This window comes from Nansenia antarctica, assembly GCF_963989245.1.
Source record: "Nansenia antarctica genome assembly, chromosome: 10".
In the NCBI taxonomy this organism is placed as follows: Eukaryota; Metazoa; Chordata; class Actinopteri; order Argentiniformes; family Microstomatidae; genus Nansenia; species Nansenia antarctica.
In genome coordinates this window covers 26,533,820-26,546,319 of record NC_137680.1, presented here as the reverse complement: position 1 = coordinate 26,546,319, position 12,500 = coordinate 26,533,820, and the positions used below count along the sequence as shown (strand labels likewise).

At 51.2% G+C, this 12,500-nt stretch overlaps 1 protein-coding gene across 2 annotated transcripts; it reads right to left on the bottom strand.

Moving 5' to 3' along the window:
- Positions 1-724: 724 nt before the first annotated feature.
- On the bottom strand, positions 725-9,656 carry hsc70 (heat shock cognate 70; the record flags this gene model as incomplete). Of its 2 annotated transcripts, XM_080540898.1 has the most annotated exons (10): positions 725-946; positions 1,275-1,424; positions 1,733-1,815; positions 3,238-3,436; positions 3,856-4,058; positions 4,596-4,819; positions 6,754-7,085; positions 7,545-7,697; positions 8,161-8,366; positions 9,452-9,656. In XM_080540898.1, 10 exons carry the CDS (start codon positions 9,654-9,656, stop codon positions 725-727), a joined length of 1,977 nt encoding a protein of 658 aa, XP_080397024.1. The 2 variants fall into 2 exon arrangements, with proteins under 2 accessions (XP_080397024.1, XP_080397025.1); XM_080540899.1 differs by lacking the exons at positions 1,275-1,424; positions 1,733-1,815 and having other exon boundaries at positions 725-822; positions 3,376-3,436.
- Positions 9,657-12,500: the final 2,844 nt, after the last annotated feature.

Genomic DNA, 12,500 nt, shown 5'->3' with positions numbered 1-12,500 from the left:
CAACTTTACATAATACTTGTGGAAGGCTCTGTAGATAGAGGTGTTATTTCTGTGGTTGTCAAGGTGCAACACACCCACCTGGTCCCAGATCAGTCAGGGTGACCTTCAGGCTGCTATGTATAGTCTGTTATCAGCCTGCCCACCCCTGACCCCCCCTGCCGGTGTGCAGTGCTCTAGTAGAAGCACAGTGATAAAACATTAAAATATATATATTTCTGGTCAATGATAAAATACATGAAATTGTCCCCATGCATCAACAACAAAAAAGTTGTCCCCCGAATCAAAAGCTGGAGGCAGCAGGGCTTTTTCTTATCGAGCCCCACTTCTGTGTAACAGCCTGCCTGCCTGCCTGCCTGCCTGCCTGCCTGCCTGCCTGCCTGCCTGCCTGCCTGCCTGCCTGCCCTTATTAGCGGGTCAGTGACAGTCAACACAACCTCAAGACCCACCTTTTTAGAACTGCTGAACTAAAAACTTGAAAACAGAATCCCAAACACAAAACACCAAACCACAATAAATCTGTTGTTTAATCCCACTTTTATTCATTTGCTTGTACTTGGACTAAACGTGACGAAAGCAGTATCAGGGCATTGGATTGGACGGATGGAAGCAATCACGTGAATAATCTTCCACCTTGCTTTCTGTTCTTAGGGTCAGGTGGGAATTTCAAGGCGAGGGATTGGCTGGTGATGCGTAGCCTCTCACTCCAGGGGGACATCGGGGAGGTTTAGTCGACCTCCTCGATGGTTGGACCAGAGGAGGAGCCTCCGCCGCCTCCGGCACCTCCAGGGTAACCTCCGGGCATCCCGCCCCCTGGCATCCCCCCTGGCATCCCCCCAGGCATCCCCCCGGGCATGCCCCCTGAACCCTCGTACAGCTTGGTCATTATGGGGTTGGAGATCTTCTCCAGCTCCTTCTGCTGGTGGTCGTACTCCTCCTTCTCTGCCGTCTGGAGAGGGAGGAGAGGGAGGGAGGAGAGGGAGGGAGGAGAGGGAGGGAGGAGAGGGAGGGAGGGAGGGAGGGAGGGAGGAAGAAAAAGAAAGAGAGATGGAGGAGGGAGGGAGGGGAGAGAGGAGAAAATGAGCGATAGTGAGAGAGACAGAGATAGAGAGAGAGAGACTTCAGGGAACTAAATTAGCACATTATGTACGTATAATTACCCTTAACCATAACTCTAACCCTAATCCTAACCCTAGGGTTTATTAACCATTACTCTAACCCTAATCCTAACCCGTAAAAAAGTTAGCATCTACCCCGCCATCAGCTCCAGGACTCACCTGGTTCTTGTCCAGCCAGGAGATGACCTCGTTGCACTTGTCCAGGATGGTCTTCTTGTCCTCGGGGCTGATCTTGTCCTGCAGCTTCTCGTCCTCCATGGTGGACTTCATGTTGAAGGCCAGGGACTCCAGGGAGTTCTTGGCTGTCACCTAAATAATAATAATAATAATACTTAATTGTAAAAAAAATCTCTATGATAGGTAGGTAGTTATTCATGCAACGTCCACCATGGTACTCTGGTGTTTTATTAATGCATTAATAATAATAATAATAAGAATAATACAAATACTACTACTACTACTACTACTACTACTACTACTACTACTACTACTACTACTACTACTACTACTACTACTACTACTAATAATAATAATAATAAAAATTGGATTTATAAAGTGCTTTTCTAAGACTGTTCTAAGACCCATAACGATGTGATATGATGTGACGGCTGTGTCACCTTCTCCTTCTGGGCCTCGTCCTCGGCCTTGTACTGGTCGGCCTCCTGGACCATCCGCTCGATGTCCTCCTTGGTCAGGCGGCCTGCAGCAACACAACACAGCACCGTCAGGGTGGCATTTCAACCATACATACATAAGAGCTGCGTTCTTGAACCCTACCTAGAGCATATCCATACTTGGTATATTCTAGATAGGGCGCAAGAACGCATGTTGGAACACAGCCATGTATTGGATGGTGATCACTGTGGTTTGAATATATTGTTAGTGTGTGTAGATTTAACTTTCTCTCTCTCCTACTTTCAGACTTGATGGAGAGGCCAGTATCTACGTCTGTGTATTGGTGGAGAGGCCAGTATCTACGTCTGTGATTGGTGAAGAGGTCAGTATCTATGTTTGTAATTGGTGGAGAGGCCAGTAATGGTCTCTGATTGGTAGAGTGACTAGTAATGGTCTGTGATTGGTGGAAAGGCTTGTATCTACGCCTGTGATTGGTGGAGAGACCAGTATCTATATCTGTGATTGGTGGAGAGGCCAGTAATGGTCTGTGATTGGTGGAGAGCCCAGTATCTAAATGGTAAATGGTAAATGGACTGACTTATATAGCGCCTTTATCCAAAGCGCTTTACAACGGCCTCTCATTCACCCATTCACACACCAACGGCGGCAAGCTACCATGCAAGGTGCCGGCTCGCTCACTGGGAGCAATTTGGGGTTCAGTGTCTTGCCCAAGGACACTTCGACATGTGGCCAGCCGGGGCTCGAACCGCCGATCTGCCAACCTTGAGATCATTAGACGGCGGCTCTACCTCCTGCACCACAGCCGCCCCCAGTATCTCTCTATCTCTCTCTGTGATTGGTGGAGAGGCCAGTATCTGAGTCTGTGATGGTGGAGAGGCCAGTATCTGGATCTGTGATGGTGGAGGGAGAGACCAGTATCTTATCTAGGTCTGTGATTGGTGGAGGGAGAGACCAGTATCCAGGTCTGTGATTGGTGGAGAGGCCAGTAATGCTCTGTGATTGGTGGAGAGACCAGTAATGCTCTGTGATTGGTGGAGAGGCCAGTATCCAGGTCTGTGATTGGTTGAGTGACGAGTAATGCTCTGTGATTGGTGGGGTGACCAGTAATACTCTGTGATTGGTGGGGCGACCAGTAATGGTCTGTGATTGGTGGAGTGACCAGCCCCCTGGTAGCCACATGTCGAGGTGTCTTTGGGCAGGACACTGAACCCCAAAATTGCTCCCAATGAGCGGGCTGGCGCCTTGCATGGTAGCTTGCCGCCATTGGTGTGTGAATGTGTGTGTGAATGGGTGAATGAGAGGCTGTTGTAAAGCGCTTTGGAATAAGGCGCTATATAAGTCATTTACCATTCATTTACCAGTATCCAGGTCTGTGATTGGTGGAGAGAGGCCAGTATCTAGGTCTGTGATTGGTGGAGATGCCAGTAATGGTCTGTGATTGGTGGAAAGACCAGTAATGGTCTCTGATTGGTGGAGAGACCAGTACCTTTGTCGTTGGTGATGGTGATCTTGTTCTCCTTGCCCGTGCTCTTGTCGGCCGCCGACACGTTGAGGATCCCGTTGGCGTCGATGTCAAAGGTCACCTCGATCTGGGGGACGCCCCGGGGGGCGGGGGGGATCCCCGTCAGCTCAAACTTCCCCAGGATGTTGTTGTCCTTGGTCATGGCCCTCTCCCCCTCATACACCTGACAGACAGACAGAGAGAGAGACAGACAGACAGACAGGTAGAGAGAGAGACAGACGAACAGACAGACAGACAGACAGGTAGAGAGAGAGACAGACGAACAGACAGACAGACAGACAGATAGACAGATAGACACAGAATGACAGACAGAGAGACAGACAGGTAGACAGACAGACAGACAGAATAGCAGTCAGACAGGTAGACAGGTAGAGAGACAGACAGACAGACAGATAGACAGATAGACAGACAGAATAACAAGCAGAGAGTCAGACAGACAGACAGAATACCAGGCAGACAGACAGAAAACACACAGATCAGTGAGTGCTAGTTGTCTCAGGTAAGTGGTGAAAGTCTCTGTCACACACACACACACACACGCACACACACACACACCCACACCCACACCCCTACCCTACCTACCTGGATGAGTACTCCTGGCTGGCTGTCAGAGTAGGTGGTGAAGGTCTGGGTCTGCTTGGTGGGGATGGTGGTGTTCCTCTTGATGAGCACGGTCATCACCCCCCCGGCCGTCTCGATGCCCAGGGACAGGGGCGTCACGTCCAGCAGCAGCAGGTCCTGGACGTTCTCTGACTTGTCTCCCGCCAAGATGGCCGCCTGCACGGCTGTGTAGGGGAGGGAGGGAGGGAGGGAGGGAGAGAGAGAGGGAGGGAGGGAGGGGTGGGGAGGTAAGAGAGGGGAGGGAATAGGGAGGGGAGGTGGTGGGGGGAGGGAAGAGAGAGAGGGGGGGGGGTGAGAAGAGAGAGGGGGGGATGACTGCCAATGGCCCCTGGCCTGAGCTAGGTAGATTGGGGGGTGGCTGTGGCGCAGGAGGTAGAGCCGCTGTCTAATGATCGCTAGGTTGGCAGATTGGCGGTTCGAGCCCTGGCTGGCCACATGTCAAAGTGTCCTTGGGCAAGACACTGAACCCCAAATTGCTCCCAGTGAGCGGGCCGGCGCCTTGCATGGTAGCTTGCTGCCATTGGCGTGTGAATGTGTGTGTGAATGGGTGAATGAGAGGCCGTTGTAAAGCGCTTTGGATAAAGGTGCTATATAAGTGCAGTCCATATGTATAAACACTAGATGGCGAGCACTCCCCTATGTGAACCGTAGGGTAGCATGTCTGCTTCTCTAGCGTTCATAGCTCTACGTCAGGTACCTACCGGCTCCGTAGGCCACGGCCTCGTCTGGGTTGATGCTCTTGTTGAGGTCCCGGCCGTTGAAGAAGTCCTGCAGAAGCTTCTGGATCTTGGGGATGCGCGTGGATCCGCCCACCAGGACGATGTCCTGGATCTGGGCCTTGTCCATCTTGGCGTCCCTCAGGGACTTTTCCACGGGGTCCAGCGTCCCGCGGAACAGGTCCGCATTCAGCTCCTCGAAACGAGCCCTGGGGTTGTATGTATACTGTTATTTGGCCTTTTCCTTTTCTTTTTTTTTTCGTTCTCTTATTAGTTGCGATAGAAACAGTCGAGATTTGATAGGAAGGATGGGTGAGAGAGAGAGAGAGAGAGAGAGAGAGAGAGAGAGAGAGAGAGAGAGAGAGAGAGAGAAGGGAGGACATGCAGGATATGTCCGTAGCCGGAATCTAACAGGGAACCCTGCAGTTACATAGTCGACGCTTGGTGTCAGTCAGTCAATCAATCAGTCAGTCAGTCAGTCAGTCGGACAATCAGTCTGTCGGACAATCAGTCAGTCAGACAATCAGTCCATCAATCTGTCAGTCAGTCAGTCAGTCAGTTAGTCAGACACTCAGTCAGTCAATCAGTCAGTCAGTCAATCAATCAGTCAGTCAGTCAGTCAGTCAGTCAGTCAATCAATCAGTCAGTCAGTCAGTCAGTCAATCAGCCAGTCAGCCAGTCAGCTTGGAAATTGGCAGTCTGTGGAGAGGATTCTGAGCCAGGACATGCAGACACTAGTGGCATACTTCCGGAAATGGAGATTGAAGCTTAGCGAGGCAAAGACGGTGTCGGCTGCCTTCCACCTTAACAACAGGGAGGCTAAACGTGAGCTTAGAGTACACCTAGATGGAACTCCCCTGCCATGTTCCGCTGAGCCAATCTATCTCGGCGTGACATTGGACAGGACGCTCACGTTTCGCCGGCACCTCGAGTCACTGCGCAAGAAGTTAACAGCTCGTGTGGCGTTGATGAGGTGACTGGTTGGCTCGGGCTGGGGCGCCGGCGCAAGGACCTTGCGCACGGCAGCCCTAGCCCTCGTTTATTAAACTAGTGAATACTGCGGCCCAGTATGGTGTCGCAGTGCCCACACCCGCCTCATCGACTCACCTATAAACGAAGCCTTGTGCATTGTGACAGGATGCCTGCGTCCTACCCCCGTGGACAACCTTCCCATCCTAGCAGGCATCCAGCCCGCAGGCCTCCGCCGCATGGGAGACACAGCACATCTCGCCTGCCGGGCCGTGGGGCTTAATAACCATCTTCCCCATGATAGGCTCACTATAACAGCGGAGCCCTCCCGGCGTCTCAAGTCGAGACACCCATTTGTGCCTGCCGCACGGGATCTCAGACGGCAATGCAGAGATCTTAACATCAGTGCGGCAGGATGGGCGGATTATGTGGCGCGCGGAGTGGGAGGCAAACACCTCCAAACTCCGCGACCACATCCCAGTCGCCGGCCCTGAGCCCCTCGGGATGGACTTGCTAAGGCTATCCTGGGTGAGGCTCAATCGTCTCTGGACCGGCGTCGGGCGTTTCCGCTCATCAATGCACAGATGGGGCTTGGCCCCAAATGCGTCGTGCGAGTGTGGCGCAGAGGACCAAACCGCAGACCATGTTATCCTGGATTGCCCGGTGTACCACCCACCCAACGGGATGCATGGTCTGTCGGTATTAGATGACGAGACGATGACGTGGCTTCTGGAGGGGTGTCCAGAAATATAGCCCGGGTGAGCCCCTCAACCAGGTCTCGGGGTGGTAAAAGGGTAGCCCCTCGGCCCCGAGCCTGGTGGAGTGGAGAGGAAAACAACTACCCATCAGTCAATCAGTCAATCAGTCAGTCAGACAGTCAGTCAGTCAGTCGACCAATCAAACCATAGAGATGTATAAGATCCTAAAATGTCTGAGGTGACCACTAGCTCTGCGACAGGTCGCTTACCTGGTGATGGAGGTGTAGAAATCAGTCAGTCAGTCAGTCAGTCAGTCAGACACTCAGTCAGTCAATCTGGTCAGTCAGTCAATCAATCAATCAGTCAGTCAATCAGCCAGTCAGCCAGTCAGCCAGCCAGTCAGCCAGTCAACCAGTCAACCGATCAAACCATAGAGATGTATGAGATCCTAATGTGTCTGCGACAGGCGACTCTACCTGGTGATGGAGGTGTAGAAGTCCGCCCCCTCGAACAGCGAGTCGATCTCGATGCTGGCCTGGGTGCTGGAGGACAGGGTGCGCTTGGCACGCTCGCAGGCGGTGCGCAGGCGACGCACGGCACGCTTGTTGTTGGTGATGTCCTTCTTGAACTTCCTCTTGAACTCCATGATGAAGTGGGTGACCATGCGGTTGTCGAAGTCCTCCCCGCCCAGGTGGGTGTCGCCCGCCGTCGACTTGACCTCGAAGATCCCGTCCTCGATGGTCAGGATGGACACGTCGAAGGTGCCGCCCCCCAGGTCGAAGATCAGGACGTTGCGCTCGCCCCCCACCTGGAGAGACGGAGAGAGGGGGGCTTTGTTAAGAAGGTAGATGAGAATAGGACGGAATTCGGAATGCGGAATTTGGAATGCGGAATTTAAAGGGGGCTTTGCTGCTGACACTAGAACAACCATGGGTCATTTGACCCAGTGACTTTTTTTTTAAATATATCTTTGCACTCGATCAAATTTCAAAATCACATCAGGATAAGCTAGTATAAAGCTATTTTGCTGTTTTTCTGTGTAGGAGGCAGGCTCATTTACAAGACGGCCAACTAGTGGTCGTTGTGTGTAAATAGCAGCTTGGCATTGTAAAGACTATGGTCATTTGACCCCCGAGGCGGCTCTTATAGTAGGTAAAATAGGCACGGCTGTTCTAGTGTTAAGAAGGTAGATGAGAATAGAACAGAATTCGGAATATAGAATATGGAATATGGAATACGGAATCCAACAGTAGAGTTCTGGCGGTACCTTCTTGTCCAGCCCGTAGGCGATGGCGGCCGCGGTGGGCTCATTGATGATGCGCAGGACGTTGAGCCCGGCGATGATCCCGGCGTCTTTGGTGGCCTGGCGCTGCGAGTCGTTGAAGTAGGCGGGGACGGTGATGACGGCGTTCGTCACTGGCTGAGGAGGACAGGAAGTGGGAGGACGTCAGATGGAATGAGGTAACTTGTATGTTGTGTAATGTGTAATGTTTTTGGACGGTTGTAGTATCATAGGATTGTTCTGCTGCTGTCTTGGACCAGGGGGGTATTCCATCAACGTTGCTAAAGGAAAATCCAGGCCAAGTCTCGTGAGATTTATTGCAATAAGATTTTTTGATAAATCTCGCGAGACTGGTCAGAATAAGGCTGGATTTTCCTTTAGCAACGTTGATGGAATTACCCTCCTGGTCTCTCTGGAAAATGCCCAGGTGTGTAAGCCCCACCCCCTACCTGTCCCAGGTGTATAAACCCCCCCACACCTCCTAGCCCAGGTGTGTTAACACCCTCACACCTCCTAGACCAGGTGTGTTAACACCCTCACACCTCCTAGCCCAGGTGTGTTAACCCAGGTGTCTAAGCCCCACCCCCCTGGCCCCCCCTACCTTGCCCAGGTAGGCCTCAGAGATCTCCTTCATCTTGGTGAGGACCATGGAGGACACCTCCTCGGGGAAGAAGGCCTTCCTCTCTCCCTTGTACTCCACCTCCATCTTGGGCTTGCCGCCGTCGCTGACGACGTCAAACGGCCAGTGCTTCATGTCCGCCTGCACCACCGCGTCGTCAAACTTGCGGCCAATCAGACGCTTGGCATCTGGGGGTGGAGGAGGAGGAGGAGGTGGGTCAGGGAGGGGGGGGGGGGGGGGGTGGGGTGGTGTGGGGAATAGGAGGACTATGGATTAACAAGTGTTTTCTGATTTCTGAATGGTGAAAGCAATATGTGACACGTTTCAATGTTGTTGAGAATCACAACACAAACTCGCTAGTCAAGCCAAATTATTGCAATAGCGCAATGGATTGGGTGAGTAATCCCCCCACTGCTACCTAGTTAACTGCTACCTAGTTTTGTTAGCAGGCTCACAAAACAAGCTGTGTTAGTTGACTAATGTGTCATTGATTTTCAACAATGTGGAAATGTATTCACATTTCAAAAGAAAAGCCTGATCTTTACATCAGATATGAGGACCAAAGCATTCGAATGTGACACATAAATAAATCAAATAAAAGCTGAGAATCTCTACTTCACAGTCTTTGTTTGATTTCAAATCCAGACGTTTGGAGTGTAGAGCCAAAAGAAGAAAACATGCTTCACTGTCCCATTACTTACAACCTTCTAGAGCGCCCTCCAGTGGATGTTGACTGTAATAGCAGGAGCCTGCATAACAGCCCTCTCTAGTATGATAGTAGTGGTGGTCTAGTGGATAGTGAGTTGGACTTGGGATCGGAAGGTTGTGAGTTCAAATCCCGCCTGAAGCCACACCACTACTAGTGTGCCCTTGGGTAAGGCACTTAGCCCTCAGTTACTCCAGGGGGAATGTCCCTGTAATTCGTAATTGTAAGTCGCTTTGGATAAAAGCGTCTGCTAAATGGCAAAATTATAAATTATTACATTAATCAGAATAGGGGCTCCTAACACTAGGATCCGAATATAACCCAGTCTAGGTTCTAGGTGTGGTTCCTAATAGACCCCAGTCTAGGTTCTAGGTGTGGTTCTTACCAAACACAGACTAGGTTCTACATTCTAGGTTATTTACCGAACACAGTGTTGGTTCGCACTAGAAGTGGTTCTTCCCGAACACAGTGTTAGTTCGTTCTAGAAGTGGTTCCTTACCAAACACAGTCTAGGTTCTAGAAGTGGTTCTTACCAAACACAGTCTAGGTTCTAGAAGTGGTCCTTACCGAACACGGTGTTGGTTGGGTTCATGGCCACCTGGTTCTTGGCAGCATCTCCGATCAGCCTCTCAGAGTCGGTGAAGGCCACGTAGCTGGGCGTGGTGCGGTTGCCCTGGTCGTTGGCGATGATCTCCACCTTGCCGTGCTGGAAGATGCCCACGCAGGAGTAGGTGGTGCCCAGGTCGATGCCCACCGCCGGTCCTTTAGACATCCTGCACACACACATTTACGTTTTTGACATTTAGCTAAATAAGTCCCAAAGCGACTTACAATCGATACATTTGATCATGTAACATACAGTTGAAGTAAGTGAATCATCAATCCACCAGTCGTAGCAGGAAGAGTAATCTAGCTCAGGCCAGGGGACATTGGCAGTTGTCGTGATAGAACAAGACAACAGGGATACCAGCTGTTTTGTTTACTTGTAGTTTACAAGTTTTATGTTGTGGTGTCTTGTGGGGTGGTGTTGTCTGGTGTCTTGTGTGTTGTCTTGTGGGGTGGTGTGTTGTATTGTGTGGTGCTTGTTGTGTTATTTAGTTTTGTTTTGTTTGTCATGTGCTATGTGCTTGAAATGTAAATCCCTCTAGTGGTCAGATAACGGACTAGCATTCATAAATAGTTCAGGCACATTTACTTTTCAGGACGTGGACGTGTTTAGCCCATTTAACTGTGTGTGTGTGTGTGTGTGTGTGTGTGTGTGTGTGTGTGTGTCTGTGTCTGTGTCTGTGTCTGTGTCTGTGTGTGTGTGTGTGTGTGTGTGCGTGTGTGTGCGTGTGTGCGTGCGTGCGTGCGTGGATGCCTGAGTACATGTGTGCATGTGTGTGTGCATGCTTAGATATGCATGCGTGCACGTGCAGGTGCGGTGTGGTGTGTTGTGTTATTTAGTTTTGTTTGGTGTGTGTGTGCGTGCGTGCGTGTGTGTGCGTGTGTGTGTGTGCGTGCGTGCGTGTGTGTGTGTGTGCGTGTGCGTGCGTATGTGTGTGTGTGCGTGCGTATGTGTGTGTGTGCGCGTGCGTGTCTGTCAGTCCCAGCAGAGCAGAGCCATGTGAGCAGCTAGCTGGCTGTGCTGACACCTCAGCTGTTCTGGGCTTCTAGAACCGTCCTCCTTCCTCCTGGCTCCTGTGACAGCCAGACCATACCAGCAGAGCCAGCATGGTGGACTCACTTACATCCCCCCCTCTCACCCCTCCCTCCCCCACCTCTCTTACACCCCCCTCCTCTCCCCTCCTCTCTTACTCTCCCCTTCCCTCCCCCCACCCCCCCCGCCTCTCTTACACCCCCACCTCCCCTCCCCTTGCCTCTCTTACACCCCCCCCTCCCCCCTCCCTCCCACCTCTCTCCCCTACTGTCTCCACTTCTCTCTCCCCTAGCGACCTTTCCTCACTTCTCCTCCCCTATCTTCTCCTCTCCTCTTTTCCCTCCCCCTCCCCTTTCCTTATACCCCTCTCTCTCCTTCTTGCCCCCCTCCCCATTGGTAATCCCAGTCAGAGATGCTATTACAGTAACACTAGAGGAGAGGTCCAGGGCTATTTTCCGACAGCTGATGTTCTGTTCATATGGATCACAGATCTGCTAATCAATTCACTGCATCGAATATGGTGTGCGTGTGTGTGCATGTGTGTGTGTGTTTCAGTTGTGAAAGACGCTTTGTAAGGAGGAGCTAGTGACCCAAACATCTCTGCCAAGTGCCAATTAAAGAAATGTCATCAAAGGCCTTTGGTAGCAACCGCTGTGCTGTCATTAATGACCTCAGTGCTGTCCTTAGCAACCTCAGATCTGGGAACAAGGAATCCTTGTTGAAGAGGAGGGAAATGATACAACCACCACCAAGATAGCAAAATACCAAGGAAGTGACAGAGCTGGGAGTGTGTGTGGGGGGTGGGTGGGTCGGTGGGTGGGTGGGTGTGTGTGTGTGTGTGTGTGTGTGTGTGTGTGTGTGTGGGTGTGTGCGTGTGTGCGTGCGTGTGTGTGTGTGTGTGGGTGTTGGTGTGTGTGTGCATGCATTTGAGAATATGTGTGTGTGCAGGTGCACGTGAGAATATGTGTGTGTGTGGGTGCGCGTGAGCATGTGTGTGTGTGTGTGTGTGTGCGTGCGTGCGTGTATGTGTGTGTGTGTGTGTGTGTGCGCGTGCACGTGAGAGTGTGTGTGTGTGTATGTGTGTGTGTGTGTGTGTGTGTGTGTGTCCAGAGACAGGGCAGGCGATCATGCAGAAGGCAGATCACACAGCTGGTCAGGCAGAGACAGAGCTCCATGCCTGGTCCACCACCCCCCTAACCCTAACCTCTTATCTAAGCCTAACCCACCTGGTCCACCACCCCCCTAACCCTAACCTCTTATCTAACCCCTAACCCTAACCTCTTATCTAAGCCTAACCCACCTGGTCCACCACCCCCCTAACCCTAACCTCTTATCTAACCCCTAACCCTAACCCCTTATCTAACCCTAACCCACCTGGTCCACCACCCCCCTAACCCTAACCTCTTATCTAACCCCTAACCCTAACCTCTTATCTAACCCTAACCTCTTATCAAACCCTAACCCCTCATCTAACCCTAACCCTAACCCCTTATCAAACCCTAAACCACATGGTCGACCATGTCTCAAACCCTAACCTCTTATCTAACCCTAACCCCTCATCTAACCCTAACCCCTTATCTAACCCTAACCCACCTGGTCGACCATGCCCATCTAACAGCTAACGTGTCGGTGCCAAAGCCCATCTCTCCACCAGCTCCCAGCTCCTCCCCCTGGTCTATGAAGCCATGCCCTCCTTCTTTAACAGAGGCCAAACGGTGGTCTGACATACTAGTAAAAAGTACATCTAAGTAAGATTCCTTTTCCATTTCTTAGAAGATAACTTAAATCAAGGCAATATATTCATGTTTTTTTGTCAGACCTAGTTTTAAGATATCTCGGCAAGTGAAATGTTCCTGTTCTGTCGGCAGATAATTGTGCTTATTTTAATTAATAATCCCCCGTTTTATTGCTTTCCCCCATTTTTCTTCTTTTTCTTTCTTATTTTTGAGATGCTCTCTCCCAGGATGTGTACCGCAG